Source organism: Convolutriloba macropyga, chromosome 10 (assembly GCF_964194025.1).
Source record: "Convolutriloba macropyga chromosome 10, txConMacr16.3, whole genome shotgun sequence".
NCBI lineage: Eukaryota > Metazoa > Xenacoelomorpha > Acoela > Convolutidae > Convolutriloba > Convolutriloba macropyga.
In genome coordinates, this window is record NC_134477.1 from 9,860,060 (window position 1) to 9,882,101 (window position 22,042).

The 22,042-nt window shown below is 37.1% G+C and overlaps 1 protein-coding gene across 1 annotated transcript; it reads left to right on the forward strand.

The window, feature by feature from the left end:
• The first annotated feature begins 4,933 nt into the window (after positions 1 to 4,933).
• On the forward strand, positions 4,934 to 20,614 carry LOC142348275 (26S proteasome regulatory subunit 6B-like). Its single transcript, XM_075399571.1, has 6 exons — positions 4,934 to 5,412; positions 5,620 to 5,780; positions 14,553 to 14,682; positions 15,517 to 15,679; positions 16,044 to 16,297; positions 20,359 to 20,614. Exons 1-6 carry the CDS (start codon positions 4,949 to 4,951, stop codon positions 20,441 to 20,443), a joined length of 1,257 nt encoding a protein of 418 aa, XP_075255686.1. The 5' UTR covers positions 4,934 to 4,948; the 3' UTR covers positions 20,444 to 20,614.
• The last annotated feature ends 1,428 nt before the right edge of the window (positions 20,615 to 22,042 follow it).

A 22,042-nucleotide genomic window follows, 5' to 3' on the forward strand; every position in this document is an offset into this window, starting at 1 on the left:
CTCTATCCTCAGTTCCTTGTTTTTGTGTAAGAATTGCTCCGATGCCTGTCAACGATGCATCGGCAGTTAATGTATATTGATCCCTATCGTTTGGATATCCTAAAACTGGGGCTTCCAAAAGCTTTTTCTTCAACTCTGCTACCGCACTTGTGCACTCTGTACTCCGTTCAAATTTATTTGATTTATTTAGTAACCTGTAGAGAGGTTCTGCTGTTTTTCCGAAACCCCGAATGAATTTTCGATTATAGCCCACAAGGCCCAGAAAGGCCCTGACGTCTCTTAGGGATGATGGTTCTTTCATTTATTCTACCGCTCTTACTTTCTCTGGGTCGACCTCGACACCACTCTCAGATATAATATGTCCTAAAAAGCTGAAGCGCTTTTGGAAGAAATTGCATTTTGATCCTTTAATCTTTAATCCATTCTCCGATAAACGTTGGAAAAACAGCTCTAACCGTTTAAGATGTTCTTTGAAATTTCTTCCGAAAACGATAACGTCGTCTAGATAAACTAAAGCTACTTCGTAAGAGAGACCAGCAAAAATTAATTCCATTAGGTTTTGAAAAGCTCCTGGTGCAGAAGCTAGTCCCATAGGAAGGCTTTTCCACTTATATAGGCCCAAAGGTGTTATAAAAGCTGTTACATTTTGACTCTCTTCTTCCAGCGCCATATGAAACTATCCAGACAGAAGATCAATGTTTGAGAATTACGTGTTTCCCTCCAGTGAATCAATAACCTCATTAATGCGTGGTAACGGCCAGCATGTTTTCTCTATTTGTTTGTTTAGACCACGCAAGTCTACAACTAAGCGGTAGGTTCCGTCTTTTTTGGTACCAGTAATGATGGTGCTGCCTTATCAGAGTGTGTTGGTTCGACTAAGTCATCTCGTTCCAAGTCTTCAACATTTTTCTTCATGGCTTTTCTTTTCTCAAAGCTCAGGCTGCCGTATGTACGTCTGAATGGCACAGCATACTTTTTTAATTTTATTTTATGATAAATTCGGTCCCAAAATCCCATATCATTTGAGTTTCGAGTAAAAATCACTTTATGTTTTGTGCAAAGTGACCTCACTTTTGTCGTTTCCTCACCAGACAAGCTCATCGAACTTGAGTTCACGTGTTTCTCAAAACCAAATTCTTCCCTATGCTTTTTATTATTGTCAGGGTTGTTTTGTTGTACTTTTGAAATTTTTTCAATGATTTCCGCACCTGCGATTCTCGCATTTTTGTAAACTTTCTTTGGTTGTAATGTAGGGTTCAGAACTCGAACCCATACGACATCATCAACCATGTCATTCAGCGATCTCGCTATCAATAAGTGTGATTTGTCTTCAAACTCTTTCATGGGTTCGACTATATTTTCTGTTTGCTGTGTTATGTTACCTTCTTCATCGGTAATTTTGCATTTAATGAAACCCTCGAAACGACGAGGTAATTCGTGATCCTCAGCAGCAATTAAAAGCAGATTCTTATTACTTCGTTGGGATGGGGACAATTATAATGTTTTCCCAATTGCCCCGCAAAAGTTCGTTCTTTCTGAGATTTAAAATACAGTCAGAATTGTGTAAGAATTCCATGTCTAATAAACAAGGCGTTATCTCAATTCTGGTCACTAGAAGTTTAACTGTTATTTCACATGTAAGTTTCTGAAGTTGAACTTGAATATCTGCTGACCCCATTATAGGCATTTTCCCGTTGTTGGCAGCTATTATATTTTTATTGCACATTCTGATCTGGCTCGGTTCCCCCAATTGCTTGTAGAGTGTGTCGCTTATAATATTAACACTACTTCCACTATCAAATAAGGCCATTATCAATTTGTCTTTTATCATTATTTTTGCAAACAACGCCTCCACTGGGCTGTTTCCGCCACGCAAGATTTTTACGTAGCCGGTTGAAAATGAAGCCCTGCCATTTCCAGCTAGTTCTCGTTTAAATACGGAAAATTTCGTTTGAAGTGATATGGGCTCCCACATTCGAAACAATTTTGGCATTCACTAGATGCATGATTTCGCTGACCGCAACGGCGACATTTTTCTTTCTCGAAACTCATCGCTGTCTTCGACTGCTCGGCACGACTCTCGTGCGATAGATCTCGGCTTCTGTTCTCACCTCCCGGTGTTAGCGAACGCGCTCTACTTTCGTAATTGTTTCGTATATGCTCAGCGCTGCTTCTGGTAAAGCTATTAGTACTTCTATTTCTATCTCCGTTCTCTCTTGAACTTCGCTCACTACCGCGCAGAAACTCTTTTTGCCGCGCTCCTTGCGATAAAAACTTTTGATTCTCTTGGTTATTAGGTTGATTAGTCTGCAGTGTTCTCAACAAATCGTTAATCGAATTAACTAGTTGTGTGTTTTCATTCGACTGGATGGCCGAAAACCGCGGCTCATTATGCTCCTCCTCAATTCTCGTGACTGCTTCAATGTGCAGTGCTCTTTCTAAAGCTTTGTCTGAAGTCAAATCCGCGTCAACTAAGTTCTTTCTCAGGTCGAGTCGCACCTGACTATTTTCTATGCCTTCGAGGAATCCCCTCAAAATGAGATGTTCTCTTATTTCATTAGAATCCTGAGGGTATGCTTTCAAGGCTAAAGTTTGCAAATCACCGAGAAAATCTGATAGTTTTTCACCGGGCTGCTGGACTCTCCTAGCTAGCCTCCCCCGGAACACTACTGGTTTCTCATTATAATGTTATCTGAAAGCCTTTGCGGTCTCGTCATAACTCTCTCTAGTGTCCTCCGAAAGTGTACGATAGAAATCAATAGCCGAATATTGTACCCTGAACGCGAAATAATGCGGCCGTTCATCAGTTTCGGTCTCGACGCCGTTTATTGTTTCTATTCTTTGCAGTTTTTGAAGTTGTGACAAGAGCTCAAAGTGTGTAACATAACTTTCAAAATCATTTGATCCAGTAAACGGTTCCGGTAACAGCGTTTTTGAGGAGTGCCGCGCCATCCTTATTTTAGTTAAAAGCTGTTGTTATTCGAAATATTTCACTAATTCTGTTCGAAACTCGAACTATTTTTTCGACCCTCTAGTTAACAGCTTTTAAATATGATTGAAACTCTAATTCCCTCCTCTTCAATAAATGCAAAAAAAACTCGAGGTTTAATGCTTGAGTTTAAGTCAAAGTCAAATTAAGTCAAATTAAAATACTGGTGTTTCTGAACGCTATTTTATTATCAAAAAAACATGTACGCCCTGATTTATGCTATTCGAATTTTTAAGGAGTACTCACTTGAAAGTTCCAAGATGGCAGTTGTTCTTGTCGAATCCCGACAGCAGTCCACAATTCCTCTTCCGGGTCGTGATGTGAAGACGTCGAACTCGAGTTTAAAATTGGTTTTCAAACAAAAAAATAGATTTCTTTTGGAAATTAGTACAACGCTCAATTTTATTGGGTGGTGGTTTTCTATTTACTTTTAATCTCTGTCGCCACTATAGCAGCCACCCGTGCGCAATATGTATTATCTTTTGTGATTGAGCGTGGTACTTGTTTAAAATACAAGGATTGAAGTTTAATTAATAAGTAGATAAAAGCAGAAGAGAATGGTTTCAAATAAATGAAGATCTAATTGAGTGATTAACTCTGAAGGTAGGTTTATTGTGCAATGAATGAGTTTTATCCTCAGTTTTGTCCGCACGCAATATCGGTTCTATCACCGTGGTAAAATAACCAAGTAAATACTGATATGTCACAATTGTTAGTATTGCTCGAAGCCCGAGCTTTGTCTATTTCAATCTGTTGACACCTATCAAGATTGTGTCAGTCATTAATCAAGTAATAAATTAAAATTTAAACTGAATCTTTGACCTTGAAACCCAAGGTTTTTAGTACACCGTTTTTTACATACGTGTGACACTCACAGCTCTTCAATACGATATTGCTATGACCATTTAACATGAAACTACTTACTAATGGCGTGAAGGACTGACTTGACCGAATGGCTGCGTTTGAATATTTTTGTATTTGAATAATGGTTGGATGGCAGAGCAAATCAAAGATGTAAAAAGCCACCAGTAAGACAATAGTGCAGCAGCAATAGGGTTTAGAATTGCAAAACCTTGTTACAAGGGGTGTGTGTAACTCTAAACAAGAACATCAGTTTGTTGGGAATATCGCGAAATTCATTTAGATCTGTGACGAATACCTGGATTAAAAGGTATTCATTTTTGATTCGAACTCCTCATCAGATCATCAGTTTTTGTTGTTGAAAAAAATTCCCGCCGCAGCTGTGTGGACAATGTCCCTGTTGTCATTTTTAGAACAATGGTTGAAGTGTGGAAAAAATCGATATAAAATTGAAGTCAATTTAAAAATTCAAATCTTTTTGCAATTGCTTGCAGCGTCAGGATTGAAATTGTTCAGTAGTACCAATATTTACAAAACGGTGAAATAAACTAAATCAAACAAAATGGCAGTATTTGCATTTCTACGAATCTCCCAGTAATTTAAACAAAATGTGGCAAGTTTTAAAAGAATACTCATAAAACGAAATTAGATTGGTGTCTTGTGCGCTCTTTTTTCAGTGTTTTTGGACTTGGCCATTATTCAGCTTTAATTTTTGCAGTCTTGGCAGAAAACATCGTTTTTGGGACACCTATTCCAAATTCTGAAAATGTGGAATTGAGTGTCTTCATTGTATATTTTATTTCACTTTCTACCGTTACTACTTTAAAGAAAGTAAATGTGCAAAGTACCTGGTAAATTTTCGGCTTCTGAAGAGCATTTCCAGAACCAATTTGATTTCGTTTATCTTATATGAATCGATTGGAAATTGATAGTTTCGATCTCTCTGATGTTTACCTAAACTGGATAGAGCTGTCGGTTTTCCATCAGCAGCAGTAATAACCCGTATGTGTGGGTACAGTAGTTCATTTAATCTTGAGGATTGTATTTTCTCAATAATTTTGTTAATATTTTGGTTTCAGATTAAATAATTGTGTCGAAATGGAAGAAATCGGAATCGTTGAGAATCCAACACCAGTTGAGGCAACAAGTACTCGCCCGGGAACAGCTGGCACAGATACTGGATATTCTTTCTCGGAAAGTTCTCACGATGATGATTTGTACATTAAATACAAAAAGCTTCAAAAACAGCTCGAGTTCTTAAACGTGCAAGAAGAATATATTAAAGATGAGCAGAGAAATTTGCAAAATGAGTACCTACATGCTCAGGAAGAAGTAAAGCGTATTCAAAGTGTTCCTTTGGTAATAGGACAATTTTTAGAAGCTGTAGATGCCAATTATGGAATTGTTGCTTCAACAACCGGATCCAACTATTACGTCAGATTGCTCAGTACAATTGACAGAGAACTCCTGAAACCTGGATCTTCAGTTGCTTTGCATAAGCATTCAAACGCTTTGGTCGATGTTTTACCTCCGGAAGCAGATTCCAGCATCAGCATGCTTAGGTGAATTATGTAAAATTTTGAATGTACAGAGCCTGCATTAAAATCTTTGTCTTTCTGTTTTTTATTTGGCTGTTAACAAATGTTTTTATTTGGCTGTGAACAACTTATCTTTAAATGTCTCTAATTTTTTGTGACGTATAGTGTGAAACTAGTATAAGTGCGGCGTGGTTGTTGCGTTACAATAAACAATGACGCTTTTTTGTTCAGTGCGGATGAAAAACCGGACGTTGACTACAGTGACATTGGTGGCCTGGACACTCAAAAGCAGGAGATGAGGGAAGCTGTTGAACTCCCACTGACCCACTTTGACCTCTACAAACAGATTGGTATTGACCCACCTAGAGGAGTACTCATGTACGGACCACCAGGTGAGTCAGCAAGTTCCACTTCGCAAGTTCGTCTCGTTTTTCGCTACCGTCTTTCGTAAGCTTCACTGCCAAAGAAACTCTAACTTGGGCTATGGATGAAGAATATGCTTTTTCTATTTTATATCCGTTTCCCTAATCCGAATTCTCTTCTGTGAATGCCAGCTTCGTTGAAAAAGCAAATTGAGAATAATAATAATATTACAGGGTCACTACCGTGCCTGAGTGCATTTCAATTTCTCTGTAAAATAGAATCCAAAATTGCCGAATCTTTACCTAATCTGTACTAGTATTATTGAAGATAGTCCGCAAGACAAAAGCGCAATCATTGTGCCTCATCAAGTTATAGATAATCCGAAAATCGACAACAATCGATCGATATCAACAACCATCTCCTGAAGACTGGTGCAATGGATCTGGTGCAAATTTGGCGATTTTTACGAGGCAAAGGCACTTCAGGAACGTTTTGCAAGACCAATAGAAAACGAAAAGTGATTTAATACAAGGCATTCGATAAAAAAAAGTAAATTAAGAAATGCCCCTCCCCAACACTGATGGTCCAGCGATATTGGATGGTCCAGGGCCTTCCCAGCACTACGTCTTCATAAAGCATTTCGTATTGATTAAATCTATCAATAAAATGATTATATATAAACATCAGCTGAGGAAGAAAAACAAAAGACAGACAGCATTAGAAAACGAACAAATAATGACGAAAATGGATGAGTCAAACTAACAGCCTCCCTTCTTCAACCACAGCTCCCATCGAAGCATCAACAATTTCGCGCCGCCTCAGCGTCCTTGACCCGCGAATGCAGAGGATGGAACTCCTCAGGAGAGCAAAGCTGATTTTTGTCCGTAGATATGATATGATATCAGCGTAGCTGTCTTCTTTTCGCGCAGAGATTTGATGCCAGTTGTTTCAGCGCTTTTGAAGCTGATGGGCCAGCTCCACCAGTGCATGCGAAGACAAGAGGACAGAATGTTGCTTTCTCAACCTGTTATTCTTTGTTCATACTTGTTCTTTTTGATAGATTCATGATATTGTAGGCTTTGCTACGCTTTCAGGGCAACTTTTTGCTAGCGGTTTGCATCAAAAATTTTTACATCAAAATAGGTTTTGTTCAACCTCGATTCCCAAAGTCCGTTGGCCTTGATATCTAATCTTTCATCATCATCAGTTGTCGTTGATTTAAGATCAAAGGTTTTCCTTGCAACGGCTGATGATGAGGTTCGATCTCATCATGACAGACATCACTTAAAAAGTTTGCGATGGAATCGCGGAGTTCATTATGTCCCATGTGCGTGTATCCTTTCGGACAGTGGAGGGCATGTGCAACAGTGAAGTTTTCATTGCATGCGCACAGTGATGGCATCTTCACTGGGTCCCAGCCATAGCGAAGGGCAATGCCATCACGAAACTCGCTTTTTGTTAGGTCAAAGTGATATTGCTTCAATGGCATAGCGTTTAACCAGGTTGATCTCCCTTTCCACTAGCTAAGTCAAGTGAACGAATCTTGTTCTTATTTAATTCGCTCTTAATTTTGGTCTTGTTTGATTTGATAGCAAGCTCTTTCTGTTTTATTTCTTGTATGATCTGTTTTTGCTTTAGTTCGGCTTCCGGCAAAGATAGGGATAAGGTACTTGACAGTTAAACTGATCGCTCATTTTCCTTAAAGCGATCTTCGGGTTTAAGGATGTTCAGGCCGCCCTCCCTTATCGGCAATGAGAAGATGTTCCTGTGTTTTTGATTGTACGCGGGATTCCTTAATATATTAGGTAATAGCTCATTGTTGATTGATATCTCACTTTCTTTTAAAAGCTCTTCAGTATTGGGTGTTGTACGGGCTAAGAAGGTCAATTTATGCTGAACCGATGAAGTGAACGATTTATAAACATTTTGAGGTGAAATATTGGCATGAGCGGCCAGCTTTTTTAACAGCGATTTCTGCTGTTTTAGTGATCTTACTAATTTCTTTTCTACATTATCAGAGCCTATTACACTATCAAGTACTCTACAACCGTCAACTATTTCCACTTCGTCCTTAACAAAAATCTGCAGTGCTTTTTCAAAAAGATGTTTTTTAGTAATGACGTGGCACTTGGTAAGATGATAACCGAAAGCAGGACCATGTTTTCTCAATTAGTCAAAAAGCTTTTTCAAGTTATCAAGAGAGCCGACAGCGTTGCCATCGTCGGCATACCACTTTTGAACAGTGAAGCAATCGTCATGAAGTTCAATTAGGGGGATAATGGCAATTCCATACATCGAACTTAGTGGCTCTGGCGAAACCACAACTCAATCATTGTTGGCGTAAATAGTAACCTTGTGTTTGCTTTTTTGCGGTCAGCGATGAGTTTTTCATCGGGTGTTCTCGGCATCCAAAACGTTTTTGTCGACAAAGCTTTAACTGGAACCATAACAAATTCGTTGCTGCCTTCTGTCTTCTGTTCGTGAGTACGTCTAACAGCGGCAGACAATGTGCCTAATTCAAGCACATGGTTCCTGTTATTGCAACTCGGAGGAGTCTGACCCCTGATCTGTTGCTGGAACGCTCTGGCATATGCTGTTCTTATTCCGCTGTTCCGTGCTTGATGATATCTTCTTTTTCGTGCCGATATCTTTTTGTTGTTGTAGCTGTCGCACGGAGCTGCAATTCGCAGGTAATTTTGGCGGAATACGGGCGCTTATTGCTGTTTTTAACTTGTACCGTAGATACATTTGTATCATAATAATAATAGATATAGTAGTAGTGTGTGACTGCCTATCCACAACTTGCTTGTGGTGCGGTGACCTTTCTGCAACTACGCCATGGAAAATGACATGCGGTCCCCGGTTTAGGGGGACCAGGAGTGGCGTCGTCATCAGGGGAAAGGGGCAAAGAAGCCGGATTATTCTGTGCAGTGTGGTTGTGTAGGACATGTTATTAAGTCCAGCCATTTGTTCTTCTGCTATCTTTGGTTGAGGTGTACCTAGTTGCTTTCTGTCTGTGTTCAACTGAGTATGGACCGTGTGTTGATGGATACTTTTGAGAGCATTTTTGAATTCTTTGCGATTTAATTGCTCTTTATTGTTAGTGTGATGTTTCACGCGGTTCCTATAGGTATCATTTAGTTTCGGTCTCATGGGACGAAAACTGGTTGAAGAGGATGTTCTATAATCGGTACGTTAGCTCTGATAACTGACGGCTAGAAAGTGCTCTGCTAACATTTCTGTGAGCTTTGATAGGCAGCATTTCACCCCCATTGTGTAAGTCATTGAGGTCGGACAATTTTACACAGCCAGTATTTTTGCGAAGAGTAATGTTGTCGCGTTTGACGGTGGTTCCAGTTTGTATTGCTGATTGTGTGAGCCCAAATGGAAGCACCGTAGTTCAGGACGATCCGATCGATATCTTTGTAAGTCACTGAGAGTGTCTCTTTTGTGCAGCCCAGTCGCTACCAGCAATCTTTCAGATTGTTATTGCGCTTTCGTAATTTCTGTATCGGTAAATTGTTGATAGTGAGGTGTGGGTCAAATTTGGCCTCCTTGCTCCAGGTTGTGAACACGGTTGTACTTGGTTTTTCAGCTGATAACTTAAGTTTGTTTATTCTAGCCAGTCGTGTAAAGTATTTAGGTATGGAGTTATCATGTCACGTAATTTTTCAACCTGTGGTTGAGATGCAGTAAAAGTTATATCATCAGCGTAAGACGTGATGTTTATATCCTTCGGGATCAAACTATCGCCAATGCCAATATCTTTCGTTTTCCTGCTTGCCGATATCTTCTGAGAAATGTACTACTTGTACGAAATAAAACAAAACATGTCAAGTAGCCAATTATTGGTGTAGCAAATACTACGCGTATAGCCACTACGTAGTTTTCCTAGAGCAGAACTGGCCTTTGCCTGATGTACTCAAGTAGGCATACGTTTTCAACCACTTTGGCGCTGTCTTCTTGCTGGGAATGTTTTGGGGTCCAACAAATTAACTGCTTCTTAGGTTGTTGTTTCGCTGCTCAAGGAGCGATCCGTCATACAATGCTAATAGCAACAGAAGCGATAAAAACTGAAGAGCCAACGACACTGTTCATCTGCATTGAAACAGTTCATTTTCGATGAAAATATTCACTTTGGTATTGCATCAATTCAATCAATGTTTAATAATTAACTATTAAGGACTATTGGTTGTTTCAAATGTTGGAAGATTCTATATTCAACTACCCAGTATCGGTTCCAGCTTCACGATTTGTGATGTGTTGCTGTTAAGGTTGTGCTCGGACGTTGAAGGTGAGCAATTTGACAGAACTTAGTCTTTCACTACTTTCTGGCGAATCCGCAACTCCATCATTGTTTGGAGTAAATAGTTCCCTTGCGTTCGCTTTTTGTGCTCAGCGATGAATTTTTAGTTGCGATTTATTTGTATTCCACAGCATTTTTTGTCGATGAGGCTGCGTCTAAATTTCAAGCCATCGAAGTTTCAAGCCTTCGTTTTCACTTTAGCATTATCTTGATTATCTTGTGTAATTGCGAGTACTAAAAAACAAATTAATCGTTTTCTTTCAGCAGGAAAGTAGGTTTCAGAGCTAAATCTTTTATTATACAATTTCATAATTCTCAACATCCGTTTTTCGTTGCATTTCCTTATGGCTGGCAGTCTGCTGTCTTCTTTATTTAATCCTGTAGTCAGCAGTAAATGTACACATAGAACAGACGCGACCAAAACTCAGTAACGGCATTGTTCCTGTGTTGATTTCCATTGACATTTGATCCATCTCGAGTGAAAAAGTCCAAACTTATTTGTATCAATCGAAACTTAGTAAACAGCTCTGTTAATATGATCGCTTGGTGTGCTCAAATATTGGAGTTGTATTTTAAATACACAGTATCGGCTCCAGTTTCAAGCCTTCGAAGTTTCAAGCCCTTGTTTTCACTTCAACATCATCTGGTGTAATTTCGAGCACTTAAAAACAAGCTGTTCATTTTCTTTGAACACGAAAGTAGCTTTCAGAACTAAATTTTTTAATTTCCAATTTCAAAAATCTCAACATCTGTTTTTCGTTGCATATGGTTCTGGCTGGTAATCTGACAACTGGTTCAATAACGGTTTTCCTCGCTGCACTAATCCGTTTTCATTCTTTTATCTAGTAGGCAGCAGCCAATGTACTTGATTCAAATACTTGATTTTTCGATATGTATCTCAGGGAAGCTGGATCCAGCTGGAATGCTCTAGCATTGGCATTTTCGTGAGTCCGCTGTTCTTCTGCTCGCCGATATCCTGTGATTATTGACCAGCTTTTACAATATAATGCATTTCGATACGCCAATTATCAGTGTCGCCAATACTACACAAGGTCAATGGATAGTTTTTCTTTAGCATAACCGGCCTTGGTCCCGCACTCAGGTCGGTTTAAGTTTTCAGTGCTTATGTGGCGCTGTCTTATAGATTTGTGTTCTGGGGTTCATCGAGTTAACGAGCTTATCTGTTACGTTTTTTCAGTCACTTCTCAAAGCCTGATCCGTCATTAGAGGCCAAGAACAGAAGCGACCGAAACTCACAGTAACGGCATTGTTCCTATGTTGATTTCCATTGACACTGAGTTCATCTTGAGAGAAATTGTCCAGACTTTAGTGTACCAATCGATAATTAGTAATCAGCTCTGTTAAAATTGTTCGGTCACCAAAATTTAGGATGTTCAATCTCCCCTGTGAAAATTAAACAATTAGTTTAGAGTGCATTGTTTTGAATCTTGTCAGTTAACCATGTTTCTGTTAAATCAATCAAATTGTAATCTTTAGTAATATTACGCAAACTGCTTTTCGTTCAGAGTTTTTGAGGTATTTGGACTTTGAAAGTTAGCAAGTGGGCATAACTCAGCCTTTCAGTACTTTCTGGCGACACCACCTCTCCGTCATTATTTAGAATCAGAAGTTACCTTTTGATCGCTGTTTTTTTGCTCAGCAATGAATTTTTTTATTGGGGTGTATTTGTATTCCACAGCTTTTTTGTCGAGATTCCCTTGAAGTTTCAAGCCTTCGCACTAGCATCATCTGGTGAAATTTCCAGACCGAAAAAACAAGTTGTTCATGTTTATTACGAAAGTTCAACACGAAAGCCGATTTGAGAACTAAAACTTTTTTTACAATTTCATAATTCTCAACATCCGTTTTTCGTTTCATTTTGATATGGCTGGCAGTCTGACAACTCGATCAATAACAGCTTTCCTAGCTGTGCTCTTCTGTGTTCTTTTTTAATCTGGCAGTCAGCAGACAATGTACTCGATGAACACAATTGATTTTTCTTTTTGTCTCGGGGTTGCTGGATCCAGCTGAAATGTTACTGTTTTGGCAATTTCGTGAGTCCGCTGTTCTTCTGCTGGCCGATATCCTTTGATTATTGACCAATTTTTTCAAAACAATGCGTTATGATACGTCAATGATTAGTATTTTAAATACTACACAAGGCCTATGGATGGGTTTCCTCGAGCATGACAGGCCTCGAGCCGGTACTCAGGTAGGTAGATTTGAGTTTTCGATTCTTATATGGCGCTGTCTTTTAGCGGTGTGTTTTGGGGTCCACGGAGTTAACGTGCGTATCTGTTACGTTTTGTTAGTCACTTCTATAGGTGATCCGTCATAAAAGGCTAAGAACAGACGCGACCAAAAATCAGTAACGACATTTTTCCTGTGTTGATTTCCATTGACACTGAGTTCATCTTGAGCGAAATTGTCCAGACTTTAGTGTACCAATCGATACTTAGTAATCAGCTCTGTTAAAATTGTTCGGGCACCGAAATTTAGGATGTTCAGTCTCCGCTGTGAAAATTAAACAATTAGTTTAGAGTGCATTGTTTTGAATCTTGTTAGTTAACCATGTTTCTGTTAAATCAATTAAATTGTAGTCTTTAGTAATTTTATGCAAACTGATTTTCTCTCAGAGTTTTTTAGGTATTCGGATTTTGAAAGTTAGCAATTTGACAGAGATTAGTGATTCTGTACTTTCTGCCGAAACCACCTTTCCATCGTTGTTTGGAGTAAATACATCCTTTGTGTTCGCTGTTTTGTGCTCAGCGATGAATTTTTACCCGAGATGTATTTGTATATCACTGCATTTTTTGTCGATGAGGCTTCGTTGAAGTTTCAAGCCTTAGTTTTTACTTTAGCATCATCTGGTGTGATTTCAAGACCGAGAAAACAAGTTGCTCGTGTTCATTCAACACGAAAGTAGATTTCACTACTAAATCTTTTATTATACAACTTCAAAGTTCTCAATATCTGTTATTCGTTGCATTTCGATTTGGCTGGCAATCTGACAACTTAATCATTAACAGAATTCCTCGCTGCGCTCCTCTGTCATCTGTTCTTTATTCACTCGAACAGGCAGCAGACAATGTGCTCAATTTACACACTTGATTCCTCTATTTGTAGCTCGGGGAGTCTGAACACCAGTTGGAAAGCTCTGGCTTCTTTGGCAGTTCTGTGAGTCCACCGTTCTTGAGCTTACCGTTTTTGATGCTCTGGTTAATAATCAACTTTTACAAAATAAAGCATTACAGGTTGTCAATTATTGGTATCGCCAATACTACGCATACGGCCAACAGATAGGTTTCCTCGAGCATAGCTGCCCTTGAACCGAAGAGCTCAGGTTGGTGTAAGTTTTCAACAGCCTGATATCGGTGTGTTTTGGGGTCCGAAAAACTTTGGAGGTAACAGCATTGTTCCTATGTTAATTTCCATTGACTCTAAAAGTGTTCAGACATTATTGCAACACAGACTTTATTGCATCAATCAATACATAGTAAACAGCTCTGTTAATAAGGTCGCTTGATATACTCAGAGGTTGGAGGTGGATTGGAAATACAAACCAGTATCGGTTTCAGCTTCAAGATAATCTTGTGTTGTGCCGTGCCGCTGATAAAGTTGGGAGAAAAATTGTGCACTTTGTTTTGACACAAGTTTAGGATGTTGAATCTCTCCTGTACAAAGTATTTAAAGGGATTTAGATTGCATTTTTTTTCTAACTGTGTTAGTCAATCATGTTTCTGTTTACAAACTAGTCTTTTATGCAAATATTAGGCAGATTTTATGCAAAATGTTTGTTCGTAACTTTGAATGTAAGATCAAAACTTAGTTCAAAACTAATAAATACGGGTTCATATTATTCCTCAATTAGAATGCAGATTATAGAACAATATCTTACGCTACAGTATTTTCTAAAATTGACACAACATTGGTTGTTGTCGTATTCATTTCATGGTCAAAAATTCATACCTGCAGTTCTGTAGAGAGTGTCCAATTTTTTGTAAAATTATTTTAGTCCTTTGTTCAATTTAAGTTTTTGTTTTGAGTTGATATAGAATTGAGTTTATATAGGAATAAATTATTTATCTGCAGCGTTGGCAGTTGTTTGAGGAACCCCCGCGTACTCTAATTCTTTGTTCCCCTTTCAATTGAGTTATTCTCCAAGTACTTTTTCGGGATTTTCCAACCGCCTCAGCGTATCTTTTTTTTGCATTGATCTCCTGGAAGATTTTTGTTAGTCTCCGCCAAATCTTTCGTTTTGTTGCATGAGAAATTTTGCGCTCTAAATGTTTCAAATTACTCGTCCAATCTACAAAGCTATTGGGGCTATTTTCTGGCAATCTGTCAGCTATGTTTTTCAACTGCGATAGATGCGAGGGCAGGACATTTTTCTATGGAAGTTTAACTATAGGAAGCTTAAACCTTCTAATTGAACAGTAGAATTGGAATCTGCCCTTTCAATTTAATATCGTTTAGTTGCAGTTGCTGTTTGTAGGGTGTGGTAAGACGATGTTGGCGAAAGCAGTTGCCCATCACACGACAGCCTCCTTCATCAGAGTAGTGGGTTCTGAGTTTGTGCAGAAGTACTTGGGCGAGGGACCCAGGATGGTCAGAGATGTGTTCAGGTTCTTCATGATCTTAATTATAATCTTAATTAAGATCTTAATTAGATAGATGTCAGATGTTTGGGGTGCTTATGTAGAAGTAAAGTTAACAAAAATGCTATTTATAGGAATCAAAAGCTGCTTGTAGCAGTTAATGATATTATCAAAAAAATCTTGAGAACATGTATCTTGAACGGATTTTTAATTTCTCTAGAATGTCCGATGTCGATGAGTTCAATTTTCAAACAATCTTTCCTGTAGCTGCTCGGACCTTAGTCCCATAGCATATCAGTACTGAAACATTGTATTCCAATTGTTTATCATCGGCCCAGTGCTGTATCCTAAGAGTATCTTGCTACTCATGATGTGCAGAATAAGTCCCATAGATAAGTTTTTTTTTCTGAAAATAGACATGTCGCTATAACAGATTTTCAGCATTATCAAATTTCATTGGTACTCTGAAAGTTTAAACGAAACAACTAATTCGGCGACCACTTAACAGCAATAAAAAAAATCTCCAAAACGCAATTAGCGGTAGAACTTTGGGTGTTACTTTTGGTCGAGCTAGGATGAAGCATCATTTGAATTTAAGGAAACTATCATATTTATAATTTTGGCTTATGTAGTTATCAATCTCTCTGGACACTCCATCGAAATTCTATATACAAATATTTTGGTTTACCTGCTTAGGGCTAATTTATCCAATATTCTGAATGAGACTTGTTGTTACCCCCACTGCTCATTTTTTTTTAAAAAAAAAATAATAAATCGGACATTTAACTTATGTTTATTATGTTTATTTACTTACATTTAAGTTATGTTTAACTTAAATTTGCATTCAACTTATTTCTGTAGACTGGCGAAAGAGAACTCGCCGTCTATAATCTTTATTGACGAGATAGATGCAATTGCTACAAAGAGGTTCGATGCTCAGACTGGAGCAGACAGGGAAGTGCAGAGAATTCTGCTGGAACTTCTCAACCAGATGGATGGCTTCGATCAGACCACCAATGTCAAGGTAAATTCACCAATAGGGTTTATGAATATTTGATAGCTAGGATGGCTGGTTATATTTCAACGAAATAGAATGCAATTGGAAGTGTTTGTGAGTGAACGTCAAATTTTTTGTTGATTCCCTGTGAAGTAAAGTAAGATTTTGATCTACTATTTAAATAAACAGAACAGATTAGATATATCACGGACAGAAATATCAAGCGAATCCTTTTAACCTTAATTCTGGTAACCCAACCCCCTTACTGAAAGAATAGTTTTCGAACGATGTTGAACGTTGATTGAGTCATGCAAAGCATTGCATTGACTATTAACGTGCTCAATTCAGTTTTTTGCAAACAATATGATATTGTATTGCAATGATAATTAAGGTGATCATGGCAACGAACAGACAAGATACCCTGGACCCTGCTCTGTTGAGACCGGGCAGACTGGACAGGAAGATAGAGTTTCCTCTGCCAGACAGGAGACAGAAGAGATTGATATTCTCAACGATTGCCAACAAAATGAATCTATCTGATGAAGTTGACATTGAAGACTATGTCTCTCGACCTGATAAGATCACCGGTGCAGATATCAATGCCATTTGCCAGGAGGCAGGCATGCATGCAGTCAGAGAAAATAGGTAAGTGATTCTGGATTTTTGATCGCCTTGATAACATTAAAAATGTTAGAAAAGTTTTCAAAAAAATTGAGAATTTTTGAAAAGTTTCTGGCACTAGGAAAGGGAGGTAAGTCAGTATTTCAATTGGATTGTCAGATTTCATGAACTGTTTTCTTTACTCTCTGGAACAAATTTTACTTTACTATGAGAATAAAATAGTACAGGTTTTTGATCTTATAATGGTTTGCGTAGCCTAATTAGTGGTAGAACTAGTCATTTGAGTTTATTTTAACATCGTTAATATATAAAATATCAGTAATGGGTCTATTAGGCTACCGGGGAAACGGGGACAGTTCCAAATGTCGGATAAGAAATTGGAGAAGTTTATGTCATGTATAAGGAATTAAAGAAAAAGTTTGTCAATTTGTTTATCTAAAAATCAAAATCTAATTTTTAAAGATGACAAGGCGGCTCGTTAATGTGCGTTCGCACATGATGTTCCGACCCGAGCTCATCTACATTTTTGACTAAAATGTCAACCAAATCAAGAGATAACAAAAATAGATGTTTGAGTTTAAAACAATCGTTACACATTCTATCTACTAATTGAATTACTAATGCCATGCTTCATTACAGCACCAACGTGACCTGACATTGAAGAGACTAGAAAAAAAATAGCACCAACAAAATTTTGGCGGCAAAAAATGAATATCTAAATTTAAAAGCACCTGGTAACAACGTCAAAATGCAGTCAGATAAAACCTTAACTACACAAGTTTACCTTTTACTAACTATACAGCAGATGAAAAGTTTTCTTAACGAGACTAGGTAACAAGCCGACAAAAAGAACGAACAGTGAGGCGAAACTTAAAAATTAATCAACATTTTTTGCACCAAGAAAATTCAAAAATCTTAAAAAACATTGGTTTTTAATAAAAAAATCCTTGATAAATTACTAAAAAGTCATTACAAAACCAAAAGCACCCGTCTGTGGTCAGACTATGCCATAGAAACAAACTAAAGAGAAACTCAAAAAATTACAAACGATTTGCGAAAACACAAACCTTTGCTACCATTAAAATCAATACCTATCATCTGAATATGTATTTTTAATTCAGTTGTTATTTCTGCTATTTCAGTTGAAGGATTTATACTGAAAGATTAAATAAGTTTACTTGGGCCACATTTAAAAACCATTGGGATCTGTTATTACGCGATTGTTCTGAAGGAAGAGAAAAAGAAACGCAAAAAATGGCCATTCAATAAACGTTCAGAAAAACGAAACAACAGTGGCACATAATATCAATATATATGTTATTTCTTGAAATACACGAAATTCGATGGGACATCTGATTGATGAATAGAAGTTAAATTTGACGAAAGGAACCTATTCGCTATATACTGAATGTTTCGAGCAACATCATTCATTCAGTCCTCAATTACAAGCCTATGAGATCTGTGAGCAATTTACGGCTACCTAAAGAACAAAAACAGCGAATTCAGGAAAAAAAATTGAGCGACAAAAGGGTCGAAGGCATTAAAAAAATGAACTTTTCACTAAACACTCTTCAATTTTAAATTAATTTTTCAGGAGCAATGGGAAAACCTTTTTTATCAATATAATTTCAAAAAATCAACAAATATAAACAAATACATTAGACGCACGAAAATTGCGGGAAAACACGTATTATCAACGCCATTAAATTCATTAGCCTTCAACGGAAGCCAGTATATACAATAAATGATGCCTCGAGGGGACAATAAGTTTTTTTGCCAATCGTATTTCATCAATAAGACCTTACAACAAGTTAATGACTATGAAAACAACAACAGAGAGAGGCAAAAACCACAAATTCAGTAGAAAAGTGCCTGAAGAAAATGTCGAAGCAACTCAAATCATAAGCTCTTCCCTGAAAACTTTATTTATGATCCGTTGAACTTCTTCCCTAAACCAATAGGGACTCTCAGCAGTAAGATGATGTGATAAGATTTCAAAAGGATCGAAAAACAAAATAAAGTACCCAAAAAAAATATGAATTCTCGTGGCATTGATGTTTTAAAACTAATAGGTAGAAGATAAAACCGCTAACCAGATTAATTTTGGCTATAGTAGAACGGAAATGGATTCTGTTAGAACCAACAATGACCAAGAGTATTCACGAAAAAAAATTAGGAATGGTTGAATTTCAAAAAAGTTTCGAAAAATTATTTTTAAACCCTTAACAGCCAGTAAACTCAATCTTTCATCGGAGCTCAATGACGATGCTCAGATATAACCCATAGGGAGGAAAATGATGTCTGTCATGCATAGATAGTTAAAAAGACATCACAATAAGTCTTATGACAGAAAACAATAACAAAAACAGCAAAAACTAAAATTCAGTAGAAAAATGCGAGAAGAAAGTGTCGAAGACAATTAAACCATTAGCTATTCTCTGAAAACTTTCTCTGTGATCCACTGAACGTCCTCTCTAAGCCAATTGGATTACAATAATCTTTGGATAATGTGATAAAGAGTTCAAAATTGACCAATAATTCAAAAAATCCAAAAAAAAATTTAAAAAAATTGAAATCTTTGTCATTGAAGTCATATAACCAATAGCTAGAAGATAAAACAGCTAAACAGAATATTTTTAGTCGCAGTAAAAAGCAAGTGGGTCCAGTCAATACTGAAACTCACTAACAGTTCAAGAAAAATTTAGGAATTGTTATTGTTCAAATAAAATTTTCGAAAAATGATTTTTATTTTAACAGACATTAAATTCAATAGCTTTCAACGGAAGTCAATAAAAACGCTCAAAGATGCCCCGGTGGCAGTACATTTATGTTTGTCATGCATAGGTATTCATTATGAGATCACAGTAAGTATAATGACTATTAAAACAACAAAAAAAAACAGGAGAAAACCAAAAAATCAGTAGAAAAGTGCAAGAAGAACGTGTCGAAGCCATTTAAACCATAAATTTTTGTTTAAAATTTTTATTGGTCATCCACAGAACATCGTTTTTAAGCTAATGGGAACTGTCAATATTTGGATAATGTGATAAGATTTCAAAAGTAACCAATAATACGTAAAAATCCAAAAAAAATTTTAAAAAATTGAAATTTTTTGTCATTGAAGTCATATAACCAATAGATAGAAGATAAAACCGCTAACCAGTTTAATTTTGGTTGCAGTAGGAAGGAAGAGGGTGCTCTCACCCCTGGACTGACTTACAATTCACTATAATAAGATTATGATTCTTTAATATTCAAAAAAAAATTCGAAAAATTATTTTTTAAGTCTTAACAGCCATTAGCCGCCCCCTCAATGAAATAGACATGTTCACTTAATGCTCATTATGGAACATATTGCACTGTTAGTCAATGAATCCCTACCATAGGACTCCAAAAAAAATAGTAAAACTTCAAAAAGAAATTCAAAATTTCATTCAAAATTACGAAAACTCAGAATCGAAGCCAAAAAAAACATGAGCAATTCCTTGAAAACGACGTTTTTTGTTCATTGCGCTTCATTCGACTATAAAGGAGTTTTGTCATTAATAGAACGTCGATATAAAATGTGACTTGTCTCTAGGTGACTTAAAAAAGCAAAAAAGAGAAAAGTTTTATTAAAAAAAGGGCTCTCAATTAGAGTTCGATTTTTTTTTGATAGTGAACTTCCCTATGAGACCAGAACTAGTCTTTCTATCGCCTTGCATTCAACTTTTACGAACTCAAAATTTATTCTTTTTATAGAAATTTGAATTAATGTTTTCGTAAAAAAGATCTTAGTTTGAAGAAAATTGTACTAAAAGTGAACAATCATGCTAAAGATCCCATTGTTCACACAAAACTTCAATCCTCGATAACTCCTCGAAAAAAACGAAATTCAAAAAAATCTTTTTACTTTTGAATTCTACGCTGGACCAGCTTTTTAATGATACCACTCACATTTCTCTACGACGAATATATCGATCGGCCAAAATTCACTGAACAAAAAAAAAAACCCATTTGAGTATATAGTTCCTTCCCCCACAAGTGGGGTCGGAACAATTATACCATTTCACCAATTTGCAATTTGAACAAATGATGTGTTCCAGGTACATTGTGTTGCCGAAAGACTTTGAGAAAGGTTACAAGAACAACACGAAAAAGGGAGACCAGGAACTCGATTTCTACAAGTGAGAAAAGAAAATCTCAACTGTTGAAATATGTCTGGCATCATCGAGGTGAATTGACTCTTGTATTGGATGTCGAAAAATTTCAGATCTTAAATTGTTGTTAAGTACATTGTAAATTATATTGATGATGATACCGTGTTTTGTTGCTACCTTTGAATTCAAGTCTTGATTTTGAGTTATCAATCGCAATTAGACCAAATTTCTTAGTCCTACCGGTCTTGCATTTTTTGTCTGACTGATATGAATTTTACAACCGAATTAAAGCAAAATTTCAGTAATCAGTTTGCATCTTCAAGCTGTGGTTTATTGAACTATAATGCCAGTTGAGACCAGGTGGTTAATTAAAAGCACCCTTGTCTCTGATAAATTGTTACAGAATTGTCGAGACGGTTACATAGTTTCTGATGTCACAAGAGATGACAAAAAGAATCGGCAATGTGCGCTCGCACATAAGGTTTCAGCTTGTCAAAAGATGAACAATATGTAAGATTTGAAAATTGAACTTTTCATCGCTGTTATCTGCTTAAGCATTTGAACAAGCAAACTGCTGCTGCATCAGATGGCTAGCTTTTAACTGTAATGTGTAATTAGAGTCGGTTTTTCAGAATCATTGTAGTGGCCGGTTTTCGAAAAAAAACAACAAAAAACAAGATGTAAATCCATTTTTAATATGAGTGTCCTCTGGTGCCTATTGGTAACCAAAACCCGTTATTTAATGGTTATTAATTTTTAAGAGACAGGCATTTGTGTATACGCGTGAAGCAAAATTGATTCGAGTCTATTTAAAGAAACTCGAATAATTATCTGTGCAAAAATGACAAGCGATATTTTTCTTTAGTAGAAAATGTTTTCCAAATGAGATTATTTAAAACAATTTTGTAATTGCTCTCAAACACAATGTTCGTGTCTATTATTTTAGTGCTGGTGGTCTCATTTGATTTAGTACTACTAACTTTTTGTTTGATCATTTGACCCTTTTGCCTCAAAAATCTGGATAAACAGGTAAAGCACTGAGGTCATTAAGTTGCTGAGGAGATCTCTTAGAGCCTTACAGCTTACTATTTTCTAAGAATGAGATTCACATAAAATTGGTTGTTGAACACATAACTTCATGGTTTGAATGCGGTTCATAAAGTTCCACGTTCCTCGTCCAACCCCTCCACCTTATTCCATCCGTAACCCCGCACGATCAACTCCCTTGAGACCAGTCACTCCGTTGCGCCGCTGAACCCACCCCCTCAACTAAGTGTAAGCTACCCTCCCTAAGCAGCAGCTAGCTATTGCCTTCATTCGTTTAAATAATCCTGTTACAAAAAACTAAGTGCCCCTAATAAAAAGTTTCCAATAATTGTAATTAATAGCCGCGAAGTGATAGCGGCTATTATTGGGGACATAGTGGTTTTTGATTCGTCGTCGCCATCAATGAATCTTGCGACCATTGACTTTTTCAATTTCAGTGAATTCTACCGCTTTGCAGTTAAAATTTGTGTGCGTGAAGTCATTTGTTCTGCCATCAGGTCAATTGCGCGACTTACTTCACTCAAAAAAATGACTTCTGATCTCACTTAATGAATTTTTTTGAACATTTACTAGTTAAAGATCA

What these genes read in the sequence shown, in the direction of transcription:
- LOC142348275 (XM_075399571.1), top strand. Translation starts at nt 4,949, where the DNA reads ATGGAAGAAATCGGAATCGTTGAGAATCCAACACCAGTTGAGGCAACA. An exon ending in TCCAGCATCAGCATGCTTAG is followed by an intron (nt 5,413 to 5,619) that starts GTGAATTATGTA and finishes TTTTTTGTTCAG; the next exon opens with TGCGGATGAAAAACCGGACG. An exon ending in ATCAGACCACCAATGTCAAG is followed by an intron (nt 15,680 to 16,043) that starts GTAAATTCACCA and finishes ATGATAATTAAG; the next exon opens with GTGATCATGGCAACGAACAG.